The 18,206-nt window shown below is 38.6% G+C and overlaps 1 protein-coding gene across 1 annotated transcript in view; it reads left to right on the top strand.

The window, feature by feature from the left end:
* The window catches only part of itfg1 (integrin alpha FG-GAP repeat containing 1), a 223,503-nt gene that overhangs the window by 129,711 nt on the left and 75,586 nt on the right, over positions 1–18,206 (top strand). Inside the window, exon 12 of the mRNA XM_028441662.1 lies at positions 2,019–2,127. Within this exon, the coding sequence (XP_028297463.1) occupies positions 2,019–2,127 (109 nt within the window). The remainder of the gene's footprint in view (positions 1–2,018; positions 2,128–18,206) is intronic.

Raw genomic sequence — 18,206 nt, 5'->3', positions numbered from 1 at the left:
TATCTGCAAATAACTAAAAAAAATGAGAAGCGGGCAGGTTGAATTTAACGGACACTTGTTGAAAAGAGGCAAAGTTATTTCCAGTAAACAAATTGTTGAAACTTTTCAGGCCCCATCTCTGCCAATCATTAAATGTAGCATCCTGTAGTGTAGGAAGAAAAATAATTGGATGCTATTGGGCTGGATAAACACATACTGTAGTTTCAAGGTTGAAGTGTTTCCCGAACTGCATATAGATTTTGACCGAATTCTGAACAACAGGGTTGGTTATTTTTAAGTTTAAAGAAAAAGGGATTGAAGCTCCGATGAGAGCTGATAGTGATAATATGCCACTCAATAATCTTTCCATCTCAACCCAAAGGAGTCGGCAATTGTCAGAGTTTTATTGCACTAAGAGAGACAGCACAGATTACTTGCCCAATAATAATGACGGAAGTTAGGAAGAGCCAAACCATCATTCTGTTTAGACTTTTGTAGATGGTTTTTACGTAAGCGTGGCCTTTTCCCACTCAGGATGTAAGAGCAGAATCTAGCTTTTTGAAATAAGAGTTTGTAATAAATACAGGTAGAGATTGGAGCAGGTTTAAATATCTCGGAAGCACTGACATTTTGATTAACTCTTCCAATCAGTGAGAGTGGGAGGGGTGACCACTTATCTAGATCTTGCCGAAGTTGATGGAATAATTTATCGAAGTTGTTCTTAATGAGATCACCAAATGTTTTGGTCATCTTAATACCAAGATAAGTAAAATAATATACCGCAATCCTAAAGAGAACCTCAATAGTTGTGAAAATGGTATCAGGCACGTTATGTGGAAATAGTTCACTCTTGTGCAAATTAAATTTATACCCTGAAATTTCCCCAAATTTAAAAAAAAGTTCTAAAATAGAGGGAATAGTATCTGCGTCAGACACAATGAGCAAAAGGTCATCAGCATAAAGGGATAATTTATGTTTGGTACCAAAACTAGAAATACCCTGAATAGTGTTGTTATTTCTTACAGCTATGGCTAAGAGCTCAATGGCTAATATTAACAGGAGGGGGCTCAGGGGGCAACCCTGGCGGGTGCCACACTGCCATTTAAATGGTTTTGAATATCTATCATTAGTGAGTACCACAGCTGAAGTGTAAGCATACAGCAATTTAATCCATGTTGTAAAGGAGCTGTCAAATCCATATCTTTAGAGTCCCAAAAAGCTAGTCCCACTCTACTCTATCGAATGCCTTCTCTGCGTCCATGTAGGGAAGGTACTCGGAGACAGGGAGTATATATGATATAATACTGAAAAAAGATCTATTTTTGACAAAGTGTCTGATCTATATCCATGTCTTTTAAGGCTCTTAATAAATACACAGTCATGGCTGCAGTCCAGGCAGCCATCATGGACTATGTCGTCACCAGCGCATCATTGCGGCAAGTTGCGCATGCACAGAACGACCGGAATTAAGTTAAAGTGAAATTAAATGTTTACAAGAAAGAGGAATTATTTAATTGGGAATTACAATTGGAATAAACCAGTCACCTAATTCGGATTAGGTTTAATTTGGAATTAAATTTGTATTAGGAATTAAGTGTTTACAAGGTCAGTAAACGTGGCCAATGAAACCATAAAATGTACATACAAAGTCCTTTCGTTCTGTTTTTTTCACTCCCTCCCACTCATTTCCACAATGAGTGACAGACTGTAAAGAGTACATATTAAGGTTCATTTTTAATCATCTATGGTCGCTTGCCTTATCAAAATTAATTACAACCCTAACGCGGCCTGTCTATTGAATTTGGTTCTCTGTCTTTTAGTCACTAGCCACTTTTCCTCTGCCTTAAGGGAAAGACTGTAATTGAGAAAGTGGTGTAACAAAGAGAAAGGAACGAGGGAGGAACAGAGATGATGTGATAAAGATGCTTCAGACACCCCCTGTGTGTACAAGAGATCAAAATGTGCAAGAGGAAACATACACATGCACACATACACACAATGGTTTGGTGTCTGTAATCTGAGTCTATTTCTATTTGCAGGGTATTTTAGACATGCTGGTTCTGAGCCAATCAAGCATCCAAAAGGACCCCATCATTCATGCTTTGAAGAACAATTTTGAAGCAGACGCCTACTTTGTTAAAGTGATGGGTAAGTAACAGATTTACTGTTCCTCTGTGGCCCTACTTTTTAAACCCTGTGTTAATACATGTCCCGTGAATCATCAATAAGTCCAGATGTTTTCTTCCTTTTTAATTATGCAACAACTCCTCCTAGACCAATTAACATTATTGAACCCAAGTAGGACTATTCCCTAACCCTCAAAAGCAGATGGCTATGACTATTATATGTCATGTTATTTATATTTTTTATCCAGGGGCTGCTCTGCTAGTGGTTGAAATAAAATCTTTTTTTTTTCCTTTTTTATTCAATTGCAGCTGAAATGGAAATGTTTTCCCATAAGCCCCTTTGAAGAACAGTCATTAATCTTTTTGGTTTTTGATTCCTTCAAAGCCTGTTCCTAAAAACAGAAACACAACTCTTTGAGATGAACTGCCAGACTATAGTCAGTGTTAGCAATGATCTGTGTGATGGCAGAGAATATTTGCAGCTACAATAGACTGATCGTGAAACTTGTTCCCTTTGGGAATCAGATAATACCTTAAGCAGGCGTTTTTAGTCAAAACTAAATTTTTTGGTCAGGGTACAATTTTTTTAAAAAACACTATAATTTAAACATTGCTTAATATTTGTGGTTTACATTTTTATCTGTAGTTAGATACAGCCCTGTGCTAACCCATTTTAACTCCCTATTTAAAGGAGTTTAACACCATTGTTGCTGAGTAAAAAAAAATTGCATCTTGTGCATGTTTTACGCCTTTACTGCCTAAATATTTTACTGTGTTTGAAGCAAGAAAACACAGTTCTTTCCCAGTTATTTCAAGCCTTCCTCTAGTTTTTGTTTGTGTTCTGACTAGAGTGTGAAAAGGGTTGAAAACACAAGATTTTCTTTCTACTGTGCAAGCACAATGACAAAATCTAACAAAAAAATTCTAAGCCTGTCATTACCAAATAATGTTTGGTCGCAAGCAATTGTACACCAGTTCTAATAAATTGTCTAATAGTCTTTTCTGAGCTTTTCCTTATCACCTCAGTAAAAATATCACATATTCAGATATCATACTAAGTAAAAATCTGAATATACTCATTTGAAATGACCAAGTGACATTTCATAAAAGCAAAAGTAGTGCAATATTTGGGTGTGCACATGTTCAAACAATTTCTTTTCTTCAGTTAATTTGCATAAAAAGAAGCTTTTTTTTTCATCACGCTCCATTTGAGCACAGTTAGAAAGTAATCATAGTTTTGTTTCATTGGAAGATAGGGACCGTGGTTCATAGCAAAAAACCACAAATATTTTATTCAATCTTTTTGAACTAGTAATTTTTGGCAGTGGCAATTTATTTGTGTTCGAATACAAGAAACCTCCCTAATTTTAGGTTTGATGGAATAGACTGGTGCAACATTTCAACTTTGTGGTTTTGATTATACGTTATGTTGATGTGTGCTTTAATGTATGTCTGCCAATCATAATGATATATTGTGAACTACATACTCAGGAAAAGTTGTCAGAAAGCTCCATAGGTGGTCGGCTCTGATGCGCTGCCCGTTTGATGTGAAGCAGCAAGTAGCTGACTGCTCTATTGGAAATGGCACATAGCTGACTCAGTTTGATGGATGCTTCTCTGACACTTTCTACAACAAGTCTGAGAGTTAAATGTGACTTGTATTACTGAGCAACAGTGAACCAAATTGGAACATGCTTTTCTTTACATAGTTTATCAAAACATAGATGTATTGTTATTTGATTAAAGTTAAAGCTGTTGTGGATAATAACTAAAGTTCTCAGTCACACCGCTGCGTAGTATTTTCGAATTAAAATTCTACATTTCCCACAATCCTTATCTGTAGTCCTTGTACTTCTGGTTTTAAAGGTGTCGGTACTTTCGTAGCTCATCTACCAGTGTTTCCTCTAAGCTTGTCGTCATTTCTCCTGCTCTGTTTCATCAAGGGGGTGAAATGCAGGTTGGTGTTGCATTTAATGTGGGTCGATACAATGCCGAGCAGTGTTTTGTGTGACACCAGTTACGCGAACTGAGTGCAGTAGTAAAATCGGGGCTTTGCAGTTAATTGGCCTGGTGGACTCCGCCTAGTGGATGTCCGCACAAGTATGTTTAAGCCTGATTTCTGGTGTTCACGGATTGACTGATGTGGCAAATCAATGGCGGATGTTGATATTGCAACTTTCTGTGGAAACATGTCGAAATGTAATATCTCATGAATGGGGTGGGAACCTCTGGGTACCTCACGATACAAAGCTCACGATAACGATTATCTCACGATATGACAATACTGCGATTATTGATATATTGGTCAGAAATCAATTTACGATAATCTATGACATAACAAGAAAAATAAAAGATTAAGTGAAAAAATACAGTTTTTATTTTATATTTCTGAAAGACAATAAATTGAAAAAGTGTCCTATGAACAGTGACACTATTTTAGTGCAATATTTATGTAAATAAATGTCAACATACCAATGTAAATGAATAAGTATCTCCAATAGTGCTTTCTGTAAACAAAACACAGGGTCTTTCTTACCAGTGACACCATTATAGTGCAATATTCTAATAAACAGTATATTGGTTCCTTCAACAAACAGTGACAACATTTATGTGAAGACCTACCTGCTCATTTTAGTGAAAAAGCAGAAAAGCTTTAAAAAAAAAAAAAAAATGTAATTAAAAATAAATAAATAAATTGATTCTTAGCGCGAGCATATCGATAATCAATCGTGTGGAAAAATATTGCGATATATCACAGTATCGAGATATCGTCACACTCCTACTCATGAAGTAACATCATGTCACGGGGAATACCATCAACAAACCAGAACAAGAATGGCATCAAGCAAATTACTGTCTATTAAACACAAGAACTCATGGTAAGAAAGGAAGCGTAACTGCTACCAGTGATGAAGCAGTTGTGGTTCTATCTGCTTCTGATTAGAAATATGTCACTGATACATAATTCTTATTAATTAAGCAGGATAAAAAGAGAAGTATTGTTGTAGGTGATACCCTTTTCAGGGTCTTGATGTTGAGTTTTGTATTTACTCTCAAAAATATTTTTTATGCGGATTCTGTTAATTAGAATGAAAAAGCGAGCAGCAAAGTGGCGTGAACCTCTGCATGATTCCTGAAGTAGGTAAAACCCTTCTGGCTGAAAGGAAACAAGCAGCTGGTGACTTTGTGTATACCAGAGGCATATTGTAATTTAGATTCTCCTCGGGTGTACCAAGCTGAGAAACCGACCTACTACAAATCAGGATTCGGCAAGACATTTAAAACAACATGATGTAAAGTGACTACACATTTTTTGGATGCTTACAGAACAATACAAAGCATAAAAGCATTTATTTCAACCATATAATTAAACATTTAAGTGAGAGTTTATTGTTGTTGTTTTTTTACAGACAGCCATTGAGCTTGTGTGTGTGTATGTGACCTTGGCACTTCCCTTTCCTAATGCTGTAACATGATTTCCTCTCGTGCTGCCTCACTACACACCTCTGTTCTTTTTGTTATCCATCTCTCGTCTCACTGCAGCACTTCTAAAGACTCACACAGAGATGCTCTCATCATCAGCATTCCCGTTTTTCTCCCCCGTCGACTCAAACTCAGCTCCCGATGTTTCTCTTCATTTGACTTCGCTTATTACATTTTGGGTTGTAAATATCTCACACATGTTAAGTGTGTTGCATTTTCATTTTGTCTTGCTGACTGCAGACTAGGAATACAGAAGCAACCATAATTTAAATGTAACCATCAAGCGGTAAAGCCTGTGTCAGCGCTTCATTGCTTTCTCTTGTGACTATGAGCTCAAATGTATCTCAACAGTCTCACACCACCCGTGAAAACCCCTGAGGGTAAATTGTTTATTTCCTTTTTAGGCATGCCTGATAGCATAGCTAACAGTGTTACACTGTAATAAGTGAGACTGAGAGTGTGAACTTCTCATTTGCTAGCCAGTCATGTGTCTTTGTAGAAGACATGATCTTGTCTCCAAGCTGGAAGATGAAAATCTATTTTCTGAAAATGACATCCCTCAACCGTCCCCTTGGCATTATTGAACAACACCCGCTGTGGGCTTGGCTTTGTGTTTGTGCATACGTGTGTGTGCACAGTTCATGGGAGAAATAACATGGTACTTAGTGACTCTCTGGATGAATCCATCACCAGTTCCATCACACGCCTCTGACAGCAGCGTTGGCTCAGTGCTTCTGTGGTTGCCACAAACCCAGAGTCTCGCTGAGCTTTTCACGCTGAGTTGACCTAAGGCTGACAGTCTTCTGAGCTTTATAAAGAGAAAGCAGTTTCTCCACTTTGTATCTCATCCGCACTCTGACCTTTCATTTCATTTTCATTTATTTGTTTTTTTCAAGCAGGGACATAAAAACAAAAAACAAAAAAAGAACAACAAACAACAACAGAGAAAAACAATAATTCATCCATCCATCCATTTTCAGACGTGCTTGTTCCTGTTTTTCAGGGTCGCGGGGGAAAAACAATCAGAGATGTTCAAAATAATAGATAAAATCCATGTACACATGTAATTGACTTGCGTGAAGTGGGCCCCCCACCCAACGCAACACTTCACTTTTGTTTGTACTTTGTGCTGTAAAATTTTCATTTCTGCTGTTTTTATTTTTGAGTTACTAAAGATTACTAGTACAGTGCACTTCGGAGGTATGTATTCATATAGTGGGGGCTTAAGTAGAGTTGTCATATATGTCCAACTGAGTATGTGTTTGAAGGTTGGATGTACAAACAGGTGTACATACTCTGTACTCTGTAGTGTTATAAAGGGGTTTATTATACATTGTAGTGTGATTCTGTTGTAATTTTTTGTTTTTTTTTGTATAAATATTGTCCAGTTTTTTGTTTTATTTTACTCATTTAGTGTGTGTGTGTGTGTGTGTGTGTGTGTGTGTGTGTGTGTGTGTGTGTGTGTGTGTGTGTGTGTGTGTGTGTGTGTGTGTGTGTGTGTGTGTGTGTGTGTGTGTGTGTGTGTGTGTGTGTGTGTGTGTGTGTGCGTGCGTGCGTGCGTGCGCCTACCTCCATCTCCTCCGTGGGTTATCTCTCACACGCACGTGCGTCAGCCGCATGCACACATAATCCATCACAGGTTGTTGAGAGATAAAAAAAAAGAGAGACCCGGAAGTACCATGAAAAACAAACGTTTTGTAACACCAAAGTCAGCTCTGTGTGCGTTCAGCATGTACATCCCGGCACGCTCACTCATTTGTCATTAATAATTAATAGCTTCTGTAAAAAATAATTCCTTATTTCATTAGTTTTTTTTTAAAGCTATAGCGAGTCATTGCAAAAGAGTCAATGGGCCACATTAGGCCCCAGAGCCGCAGATTGCAGACCCCTGCCCTGGGAAAACCACAGCTGAACATTTGGCCTGGCATCATAGTCCATCAGTTCTGGTCCCTCCATGATGATTCTGATGAGCGTGTATGCTCTATCACTGAGCTCAGCACGTTCTTCCTTTTTACTGCTGCCCTCAATGTTAGCACGCACTCATTCATAGCGGACCGTGCACACTCCAAAGGAGCACATTGGTGTTTATACTCAGCTTATTCACCGTTGCATTACCCACAGCAAAGTTGCGTGAGCATGCACCGTCTCCTCAAATTTTCACTCGCACACACTGAAAATATACCATTTTGGTCGCAGTCTCGAGCCCTGATTATAGCTACTCGCATTTTAACACATAGAATAATATAAGAAGAAACACTCGCCCTTGCACAGAACAAACGATAATTATCGTGGAGCCACACAGGTTGTTGAAAGATAAAAAAGAGACCCGGAAGTACCACAAAAATAAACGTTTTGCAACACAACTGTCAGCATGTAAATCCCGGCACTCTCACACGCACGCGGAATCAGCCGTGTGTGGGTGTCTGTGTGTTTCAGCACAGCCGCCGCCCCTGAGGAAGTGGTGTCCGAGACCCACGATTTAAAGGAAGTTTGGGATCACGCGAATAATTTTAAATAACCATAAAATATTAAAAAACCATCAAGTATTAACTTAAATAACTTTTAGCAGTACAAAAGCGTTTTTAATATTGACCTTTTTTAAACTTAAACCAACTGATACACAGTTACGTCATGAACCCGGAACCGGAAGTAGTGCCTTAATCTTAAATTGAACGTTTTGAACGTTTTACAACACCAAATTACTCCAAAATAATGGATGCACACACTTGTGGTATTTGTAATCCGTTGACAAAGTTTCAGGTCGAACGCATTCCGTGTCGGGGAGATATTTGCTCCACACACACGCACACACACAGAACATTCTTGCTTTAATAGGTAGATGCCCAAAAAACAGTTGTAGACAGAGATTAAATTTTTGCTGTTCTCTTGCGCATCAAAAGAGGCCAAACTCCAAAATGGAAAGATTGCCACTCCAAATGCCAGAGTATGGACAGATCTGAGTGAGCAGCTGGGAAACGAGACCTCTGCAAAGACCCCGTACACTTTTGTCAAGGTAAACAAACACAACATCTGGACAGCTTTAGGATTCACTCGTCCTGAAACTGATCCTGAAACTAATGATGACACTGACACTGAATCAGGTTCCCGGAAAATTACGACGGCACATTCAAGTTTGCCCAGAAGTGAAACCTATTCAGCTTTTGACCTCAGTGTGAGGGGGTGCTAGCGTACCGTCTACATCTATTTCACTGCACAGCTCCTCTCAGTGGCGAGCTAGAGTCACGTGTGTGGCCAGAGCCAATCACTGCACACACAGCCAAGCAGACACGGACTGTTAACACACTAGTGAGAGAGAGAAAGATAGTTTAGACCGGACAGGGGAGGGTCGTCAGAGCAGCCGCGCTGACACTGATATACTGGCAAAGCTCACAAGTCTCACTTATTGGGCCTGATGTGAGTCACTGATGTGCTTGCATGTGTGCGGCTAAAGCGCGTGCTTGTGTATGAGCCACGGAGTAGTGAGTCTCTCAAGCACGCACACACACACCAAACACACACCAAACGACAACAAGAATATGAAAATGACTTAAAATACACAAAACTAATTATTTATACAAAAAATACACAAAATGACATCAGAAATGCACAAAACTACACCAAACATGATACAAAAATACACAAAATAACTCCAGAATCACAATACAATGGCAACAAACAACTATAATACAAAAAATGCACAAAAACAAAACAGAAAGATAGAAAAATACACATAATGACTCTAAAAACATACATTACAGAAAAATACACTAACAAAAAAAATATAAAAATTAGTAAAAATAAAAAAAAACAATCATGCGCATGTCTCATAGAATTAAACCACGGAAATCACACACATTTTACTTTGCACCCGCAAATATACCCCTTTATAACACTACAGACTACAGAGTATGTACACCTCTTTGTACATCCAACCTTCAAAGACATACTCATTTGGTCATAATTGACTATTCTACTTCAGCTACCACTATATGAATACATACTTCCAACGGGCACTGTACTAGTGTTATAAATGAGCAGATTTGGAAGGCAGTGAAAAGTCCTTGCACGTTTGTTTTTAAAAGAGCCAAGGTCTATCCATCAGTCACAACTAGTTATATTGAAATCAGAGGCTACTATAAGGAGTGTCCTGTTCTTCTTGACATAAGCTGTGACAAAGAGCCTACAATTAGCAGCTCGATGGTGCTAAACTGTTACATCAAAAACCATGATGACTCCCTGCACACTGGCTCTTCAAAGCGCTTCATGTCTGGACCAGTGGCGGAGCTGGAACATAGCTATTGGGGAGGCCTGGAAAAATCCGGATGGGACTGTTTATTTTTAAAGCTGATATGAGATGTAACGATTTATGATAGGCTATAATAAAATCTGCCGGGCCACTGTAAATTAGCTTATGCTACAAAGAATATACCTATGAGTGGATATACAGTAGAGACCGCTACTCCACAACTGGACCTCTATTCTGTTAAATGACAAGGTTTTTTGGAAAAAATTGCTCAAAGATAACTGTTTAGCCCAATTAGCCATTGTCCAACCGCTGTATCTAGCTGCTCCAGTAACCCACAATCTGATTGCTGGTGAACTTAAGTTTCGCACCGGACATTGGTCAATCACTTAAAAGATGAAGTTTGTTTTTGTTACTCTTGTGATAACTGCGTGAAATCTTGCAGTATTATCAGCGCCACTCTGTTTTACTGTGGTTTATTAAACCTCTACAAATTGGTCCAAAAGCTACACAAATCATCACTACATTACCTACAGCTTCTTTTATAAGTCACACAAAGCTTAAAGCTTTCATTTATGGTGACTTTAATCAAGTACTGACCTGTGAAAGCAGAGTCTCAGAGGAAGAAACACAGCAGGAACCAGGAAGTGTATCTACTACGGGACTAAACAACTACTGTGTGATAGGTTCCACTTACCATTCCACTGCTTTACTCTCCAGATTTTACATAGAAATGTGTCTAATAAATCTAGAACAATAAATCTAGAATTCACAGAATATATTTTCACAAAACGGAACTATTTATTTATTTTTTTCCATGAATCTCATTGGGTGGGCAATCTGTCAATCTGGGAGGGCCTGTGCACAACCAGGCACACCCATAGCTTCGCCCCTGGTCTGGACAGTTGCGTATTCAACACCAAAGAGGTATGTGCGGGCAGGATGGAACTCCATGTGTGGCGGGCATCACAGGCAGAGAAGCGGATGGATTTTGGAGATCCTGAGCCGAGCCAAATTATGAGGAATTAGGTGACAAAATCCCATTTTGTCATTGCAGTACAGTGCAGCTCACAGTAGCAGCATTAAAGACATTTGACTGGACAAGTTTTTCTGTCACTACTGGAGTCAAACACAAATGCATGCGTACAAGACTTTTTTAAAGAAATCTCATTGAACAGTGTGTTTTGATGCAACTGGCTCAGTAGTCAACAAATTGGTGAGACCAAATGGCTCCTCCGGCCATATCTTTTTATATCAAGGTATTTTCACAGGGCATAACAGCTTTAGTGTCACTGTGGTGCAAATGTTGTCAGAGAAACATGATGTGAATGCTATCGCACAGTGGCTGACAGAATGAATTCGCGCAGGTGCACCTGTTCCAAAATAAGTTGAGTGATTTTCTCTAGCCATTCTTGGAGCTCTGGTCAAGGCTTTTCCTCTCATCCTGACCTCAAGGCCTACATCAATGATTGCTTTAATGCCTCGCTTGAAATCCCATCTGCAAAACTGCCCCCTTGTTTTGTCAGGGTTGATGTTGCACACTGCATCAAGATGATCTGCCAGTGGGACTGCCTGAAAAACAAAAGACATTGTGTTAAAGATTTCTTTGTGAGATCAGTAGCACAGCTTGTTAAGTCACAATCTGTGAAACATGCAAAAAAACTCATACATGCCATCACTACTGTGGCACTGAGCGAAACAAAGGGCAATGACTGTTCAAGGGCTGCTCTCCCATCAGAAAGGTGCAAGAAATACCTGAAAACTCAAGGTGCCGAAGAGGATGTCATCATTCCAGATAAAAAAGTTGCGGGACAGGAACAAGTGGATGCAAGTGATCATATCCAGACCACCGCCCGACAGGGGGTAACTGAAATATGTGAGGAGAGCAGGTCACTTGCCACCGCTGATGGGGATAGAGATAACATTCACTATTCCCCACATAATAATACTCAGAAGTTGCTTATTACTCTGGACGGGAATAATGGTCCCTCTATTTCTAATAATATGTCTGCTCAAAAGGGAGTGGGAAGAAGAAAGACTTATTTAATCCCACCTCCATTTCTTAATCATGCAATTTTCATCATATTGCTGTTTGGACTTCTAGAAATAGACAATCAGTTCTAAACAGAATAGGAAGAAGAACTGACTAACTAGTGATCAGTTACTTAAGATATACAAGAATACAAAGCAAAAATACCAACAATGGTAATACATTTTATTTAGTTCAATTTGCATTTCAAGACAACACTATGTAATCAGTCTGTTTGTTGCATTAAGCCCCGCTCCCATCCTCACCGTACTGTGACAAGACCATTTGTTTATGAAATGACTTGAAACTGAATACTTAGGCATTGCTTTTGTTGTGAATCCTGGCTGTTCCATAATTTCACTCCACAAACAGACTTTCCTGGTGCTTCCAATCGTGGGTATTGTAAAAATTCCAAAGCCCCTGGTACCACGAGTGTTCTCTTTAAAAATGAAAAATCTTTGTGTGTTGACTAGCAAATCTTTTTTAAATGCATTGAATACAATTAACAGAGTATAATGTTTCACAAAGTCATGGATTTGTTTTTGACTATAGCGACATTCATTATTCTGACAAAATCAAAATGATTTGTAGATTCCAGTATGAACTTAAAATTAACCCAGCAGTGTTGATCACTGACAACTACTCAGTGCTGTTAAAGTTTGTGTTTGGATTTCGTAAGGTCAAATATTATTACTTAGGAATACATATCCAACCAAAGCCAACATTTGCCTGATCACAGTAGAAATGTGTGTCCAGTGCTTAAACAATCCTCTTAGCTATATCAACTATTAAGTAAAGCACACATCCAGCAACATCCAGCTTAAAAAATGTTTTATGAGCATGTGTTGTAAAACAAAATATTGGTTTTCTGAGGCTGAGCACAAACGCAGAGATTTAAAATTATTACAGAAATACATTCTTATGAGCTACTGGCCAAATTGTTAACTGGAGAGAGTCTTTTATTTTAATAGCTGTGCTAAATATACATTTATATTTTGTTGACAGGCCTTGAAAAAACAGGCAACGGTATTTTCAAACCTAAAAATATATGGCTATAGTGTGTAAATTAACCCATATTTCACACATTTATATTGCAAAGGCAGTTTGTATCATTCTCAAGGATCAGCTTGAGAGAAGGCCTTGTTGTTCAGGCTGTAAACACAATAACAGTATCAGTGTAGACATGAACCTTTCGCCTATCCTCTCCCGTTGCTCAGTCCAGTCCATTTCAAAAGTTTAAAAAAACCATGGTCACTCTTTTTTAAAATGTGAAATATTACCATTTGTTCAAGTATTTGTGGTCCTTTTTTTTAAAATTAAATTTAAATAAAAGGACTTGATGACTAATTTATAGATTTGTAGCTCCTCAGCCAACTGATGAGTTCCATCAATTCATTCTTTATGTGCACTAATCCTGCAGAGGCTTGAGCCTGTTCTAGCTGACTCAGGGTGCACTGCAGTGCACGCAGTGGAGAGTTCCATCACAGGCCAGAGACAGCTAACACACAACCCTTTTACTCTAGCGGCCAATGTAAAAAGCCCAGTAAATCTCAGTACAAGTCTACAGATTTGAATTGAATTAGTGCTTGTGTATCTGCTAGTAACATTTCTTTAAAAAAAGTTGTGAGCCAACATTTTCACAATTGTTCCTATTTTCTGTTGATTAATTTTGAGCTTTTTTTTGTTTATTTTGCATTTATTTATAATGTTGCTGCTATTAATTTATGTATTTGTTGTATTTTTTTTATTTTAATACAGATTTAATAATTTCAAAAGTTTCCTATATTTTTGTTTGAATAGCACACCCTGAACCCACTGCCCCTGAGAAAAGAGTGCAGCTTTTATTTATGGGGGAACTCTACATTCCCCGCTGACTTCTTTACATCTCAAAGCTGCTTTATACTGCCCCCCATCTCTGAAAAAGCCCTTCATACCTTGTTTAAACTGCTCCAGAAACATCATCAAAACTCCCATAAGGATAAACACCATTCTCACAAAGCAAAGTAGATCGACATTATGCAAAGCCATGGCTTGGTGAACATGCGGGTGGATAGTTGCTGCTAAAGAGGAATGAGATGGCAGAATTAGAGAGTATGTGTAATGGGGAATCAGGGATTGGGTGCTATACTGCTGCATGAGTATCCCAAAGATTAGTTTGTGGGAACAGGAAGCAAAGAGAGACTGACAGGCAGATCTGTACGAGCTGATTAGTTTACTGCTTTCTTATTAGGATGCAGATTAGCTGCATTGATGAACATCTGGGAGCTTTTCTCATGCCTTTTCTCTTCTTTCCTTCACTACACATCATTCTTTTATGGTTTTTCTCCTATGTCATATCCATCCTTCCTCTTCTTTTCTCCCTCCTTTTTTCTCTTCCCTGTTAGCCTTCACCACTCCGTCAATATCGCTTTATCTATCCCTCTCCTTTTATCTCTTTAATCATTATAGCTCTCGTTCCAAGCATACATCTCTCCTCTCCTTTTTTATCATCTTTCTCAATCACTATCTCAAACCCTTACCCTCTCTTTCTGTATTCTCTTTCCATCCCACTCATTTCTTGTATGTGTTTTACTTCCTGCTCCCTCATCCAGCTTCCTCTCCTGGTCTGTCGTGCAGCTCTGTATCTTTTCTGTCTTTCCATTAGAGTGAAATGACAAAAAGTCTTTCAGCTTGGTTCCTGTCCTGAGGAATCTGTCTGCAGGCTTTTTATTTTGATTGGAGGAAATACTTGTATTGTTTAGAATACCAAGATGGCCTAAACGGAGTAGTGACATTACAATGTTAATTAAAACATTTTATCGGCTTTAACTGCATATTTGACAACAAGCATGTTAGACAAAAAGGTTTACCAGCTTCTGTCATTTTGGGAATCTCTGACTGAGATGCTAGAATCATGTGTCTTATTGAAGACATACCAATTAGACAATTTAATGTGTTTAAGGAAAACATTTAATTTTTAAAATGTATTCCTAGTGCAATTTGTTCAACCCCATGCTTGGATTATTACCAAGTTTGAGGCTTGGCTCAGAATCAAGTCCAAACAGACATTTTAGTTTGAAGCCAGTTTGCAGTAGTTTTACGCCAAGATTTAACTCCAAAGTCAGTGTGAGTACAGACTTATGAGAAACCCTTTTCTGTAGGTACTGGTACTTTCCTATTCATATTCAGCAAAACATTCAAAATCCAATCTAGGCGGTAAAGACTAACCTTTTATAGATTTCAAGTTATTTTTGGGGTGCACAATTGCTGATATCGTCACCCTCATGGTTATGCCTTTAATGCTCAAAAGATGATCTATTAAATGTCTATATGTTTCCATGCCATGGCTGAAGCCAACATGTAGTCATGAATGTTGCTTTTGTGCAGCATCTTTTATTCATGGACAACCAGGTACTACATAATCACTGTACTACATAATCAGCTCTTTTAATAATTTGTTAGTTGTTTATCAAAAGTGATATTTGTGTATTTAAATATAGGTCTGACCACATGAAACTTTAGGATGTGGCATATGTGACTTACACAAACACTTTAGTGTTAACATACATACAAAGTTCCCCCTCAAATTCAGATTAAGCCAGTGAAGCAGTTTAACAATTGAGTAATGAGGTGGGCTTAGAAATGCCACCACTAACATATATATTTAAGACTCAGCTGAGATCAATGATATTAGTGTCAACTGGTTTATCAGATAACTAAGGTAGCTAGAAAACAACCAATTAACAAGTCATGTCAAATCATGTTTTGCTATTTATTCAACAGTCAGCACCTCATGTGTGATTATGTTTTGACCAGGCAGTAGGACCCAGATGCAGGGACTCAGGCAGACACAAAAAGTGGGTTAATCATTCTTTATTTACTTTGCTCGAAGTCCAAAAGCGTCTCCTCACGTGCCGTACGAAACTGCTTTGTAGCTCCCCACAAGACTTCTCCAGAGGACAGGAAGCAGAACTGAAAATCTCACTTAACGCAGTGGCCAGACTGAACTAACTAAACTTTGACAGACTCGAAATTTTATGGTGGAAATAACTGACAAAAACCCTGGCGTAACATAGATGACGTACTGACACAAGTCAGGGTCACTAGCTGTAATAAATACTAAACGTAATCAAGACAAACAGGAAACCAGTGCAGAACAGACCAAGCACTTCCCTATACCAAGCCTAATGAAAACTGAGTCAAAAGTACAGGACCTCCAACAGACATACAACCCCCGTGCACACACACGCACATACACACACGATCGGCTACACACAAACCCCAAAACACAAAACATCCTACCACGGAGCACACGATAAGCACCGCCCCGGCATGCGTCCGCAAAACCAAACTCTAACACACACCTCAGCCACACGGTGCAAACCTGGCAACATTTACACAAACCAGGCACAGACCAGAGACCGAACACACACGTAGAAGTCAGACAACCAGGGGACCCAGACAAACAGGAAGCCTCACACACACCTGGAGACATGCAGTGACAAAGACTGGAACAGGGAGACATACAGAGAGGAAATACACAGTATCACTATACCACACACACACACACACACACACACACACACACACACACACACACACACACCAAAGATCCCACGCTCACACACACTTATACACAACATATACATGTCACTCAAACACTTAACTAACTAAAGGGGACTAAATCAGGCAACTGGAACCGAGGATGGAGACTAATCCTGACAAATTCCATGACCTTTTAGTGCTGATGCAGCATTACCCTCCAATACACGCATCCATAGGACAACCTTGAGTGAAATCTGTTACAGATCGTACTTCATTTTCATCAAAAAACACAGAAAACAACCCACAGCTTTTATGTTAACATTAAACTTGTTTGTTGTGGTGGTTAAATAATGTGACCATTATCATGCATTTTCAAGACATTGTGTTAAAGTATCAAAGTCAATTGTTGTAGTAAAACACAATAACTGCCCAAATTTGCAGCTTAGTAAAAGCAAGCACTTGCATTATTAATTAATCACAAAAAAATTACCGGTTGCAGAAAGATGTTAATATTATTTGCGTAATTAATTAAACATTAATGAGTGTGTGCCTGTGTGCGAATGTGTTGCTTAGAGTAATGCACATGTTTCTTTATAAGCAATATGTGCAATCAGCAAAAGTTGCCTAAGGACAATTGGATGTGATGTGCGTTCCAGAGCAAATGAAGCTCAGCTGTCAAATCCTTCTTTACACGTACATTGTGTCTGCTTGAGTCTTTTTGACTTGCATTTATGACCGCAACTACTGGCCAGGTTCATCATGTTGTCACAGTACACTCTAGTTGTTTCAGTTTTTTGTATGTGTGTCTATCATTAAGTGCTAATGCTCATTTGTCCATTGTTGTTCCTTTTGACATTGAGTCGATATGAAGAGATCTGATCAGTGAATTGCTGTCCTCCTAAATAAAAATATGCAAGTTTTGATTAAAGCAAAGGGTGGAGGTGGGACTCTAATGACATGAGAACTAAACTAAACTAACCCACAGAAAGGCTGTAGATCTTCATGTGTCCCCTGTAAGCCACTCATTCTTTAGCCCCATGATGGAGAAGGGAGATTACTCTGCATGAAACAGCCAGTTTAACAAATAATGGTATTACTGCAGCACAAAGAAATACAAAACTAAATATAGAATGTGGCCCAAATTGAAGATAATTTTGTTGTATTCCCAAGACTGATCCTGCAATGAAGAACTAATTGAAGTTGATAAAAAAAAATGCTATTGAGAGATATTTGGTTTAAATTGTTTTGTTTTTAGTAATTGAGAGGTAAATTGCTTTGTTGATGGGGAAATTATGTTTCAAATTACCCCACGCTCACTGCTTCACTGCTATACTACTTAAAGTCGGGCTCAAATGTTGCCTTTTTTTAGTTTGTTTTAGGCAATGTGGAAATCATTGTATATGTGAAGTGACCAAATTATAGTGTAAATGTCTATCTAAACCGTAGGATCAACCAAACATGTAATCTGTATTAACCAAACACATCAAAACTTGGATCGGGGGAAACTGTGCGTGCTTTTTCTAATTTGAGCTGAAGCTGAAATGAGATTTAGTTACATCTGACACTGATCACATGCATTAAAAGATCAACAGAAAGCTGAGCAAGGTGTAAAGCTAACGTAGCTTGACTGGTGTCATAGTCACTCAGCTCATTTTTTCTCACCAACGCCAAAGTCCTGACTCTGCGTTTGACCGTGGCACAAGACTCAACGCTTGACAAAGACCGTAGAAATAATCAGTCTTATTCACTTCACCTGTCAGTTAGTGAATGCTCTACATCACAAAGTGCGGCCAACTGTCACAGAGTTTTGCCCAGGAGATTT

Source organism: Gouania willdenowi, chromosome 3, assembly GCF_900634775.1.
Source record: "Gouania willdenowi chromosome 3, fGouWil2.1, whole genome shotgun sequence".
NCBI lineage: Eukaryota > Metazoa > Chordata > Actinopteri > Blenniiformes > Gobiesocidae > Gouania > Gouania willdenowi.
The sequence above is the reverse complement of the archived record's forward strand: the minus strand, read 5'-3'. Positions and strand labels throughout refer to the sequence as shown.